Raw genomic sequence first — 1723 nt, forward strand, 5'->3', positions numbered from 1 at the left:
TGGTGATGATGTCATGATGACGTGGTGATGATGTCATGATGACGTTGTGTGTCTTTCAGAGGGAGCGGGGCAACTGGAGGATCCTGCTGAGCTCAGCATTCAGGAGGACGTCCCTCCTGCTGTGGTACTCCTGGTAAGGTGTCACGTCCTCCTCTTGTCCTCATCGGCTGTTTGACGATGACGTCCATGTCTCATTGTGCGGCTTCCTGTGTCCCGCAGGTTTGTGGCGTCCTTTTCGTACTACGGCTCGGTGCTGAGCAGCTCGGAGCTACTGGAAAAGAACCTGCTGTGTGTGACGGACGCAGACCGCCATCATCAGGTCAAACACCGCCACGAGGACGGACTCTGCTACTGCATCCCCTTCCAATTCAGCGACTACCAGACGCTGCTCATCAGCTGCTTCGGCGAGGTAGCCCGTAAGTCTCACTGCCAGCTTAAATGACCATAATTTTTTGAAAACCACAAATGTTTAACTAGAGTTTAACTACAACATTGCAGGATTTTTGGACTTAGGATTTAAGGACATTAGGGTCTTAGCTAGGCTCTCTTTTGGGGGTGTGGGGGACTCTGGCACCTTCCTGATACTAAAAGTACAGAAACAATTCCCAATCACTTTATTTTACTGTCAATTTGAAAATGCTTGGGGAGCCACCAGGGGCCCTATCAGGGGCCAGATTTGTCCCGCGGGCCGTTCATCGAGTGTCATTGCTGAACAGTTTAATTGGACTGTCTGGTCCTCTGTCCCCCAGTGGTCCCCCTGAACATCTGTCTGCTGAACGTGTTGGGACGGAAGATGAGTCTGACCGTCCTGCAGCTGTCAGCCGCCGTCGTCTTCATGCTGATCAACATCTGCTCCACCATGTGAGGACCAACCGGCATGCAGATTCACCGGGACATCTGGTCTGACCAGGTCCAGGTTTCTGAGGACCCTCTGACAGTGTGTTTGTGTCCAGGTTCGGGTTCACGGTGCTCCTGTTCCTGCTGCGCTCGCTGGTCTCCATGAACTTTAATGTGGTTTATATTTACACTGCTGAGGTGAGTCCACACCGCACTGGTTCTACTGGTTCCACTGGTTCCACTGGTTCCACCGGTTCCTCTGGTTCCACTGGTTCCTCTGGTTCCTCTGGTTCCACTGGTTCCACTGGTTCCTCTGGTTCCTCTGGTTCCTCTGGTTCCACTGGTTCCACTGGTACCTCTGGTTCCAGTGGTTCCTCTGGTTCCTCTGGTTCCTCTGGTTCCTCTGGTTCCTCTGGGTAACAGGTTTTACTGGGCAGGGAGTCAGGGGGTTATTATTCAAGTAACAGGTGTGCTTGTGTCTCAGGTGTATCCCACGGTGGCTCGCTCTCTGGGGATGGGCTTCTGTACGTCCTTCAGTCGGATCGGAGGGATGATCGCTCCGTTTATCGCTCAGGTGAGTCCTCAGGTGTATCTGACATTCAGGTGAGTCCTCAGGTGTATCTGACATTCAGGTGAGTCCTCAGGTGTTCCTACTGTGACATCACTGCGTGTCCTTCAGGTGCTGATGTCTCAGTCGGTGATTTTGGCGCTCAGTCCGTTCGCAGTGGCGTGTGTGATCTGCGCTTTAGGAAACTTTTTGCTGCCGATAGAAACCCGAGGACGAGCTCTGCTGGTGAGGAACGTTTTCTGTTTACTCTTTGTTTACCTCCTGTTGTTATTTATCTCTGTTTACTCTGTGTTTACCTCCTGTTGTTATTTATCTCTG

At 51.9% G+C, this 1723-nt stretch overlaps 1 protein-coding gene across 1 annotated transcript; it reads left to right on the plus strand.

Annotated features, from left to right (window-relative positions):
- Positions 1-25: 25 nt before the first annotated feature.
- On the plus strand, positions 26-1717 carry LOC121964123 (putative transporter SVOPL; the record flags this gene model as incomplete). The annotated part of the gene is made up of 6 exons (XM_042514344.1): positions 26-133; positions 220-416; positions 750-861; positions 954-1035; positions 1322-1411; positions 1517-1717. Coding segments are annotated over exons 1-6 (780 nt in total), but the record flags the coding sequence as incomplete, so codon positions are not given.
- Between the last annotated feature and the right edge of the window lie 6 nt (positions 1718-1723).

The sequence above is a fragment of the Plectropomus leopardus genome, unplaced genomic scaffold (genome assembly GCF_008729295.1).
Source record: "Plectropomus leopardus isolate mb unplaced genomic scaffold, YSFRI_Pleo_2.0 unplaced_scaffold1413, whole genome shotgun sequence".
NCBI classification, from domain to species: domain Eukaryota; kingdom Metazoa; phylum Chordata; class Actinopteri; order Perciformes; family Serranidae; genus Plectropomus; species Plectropomus leopardus.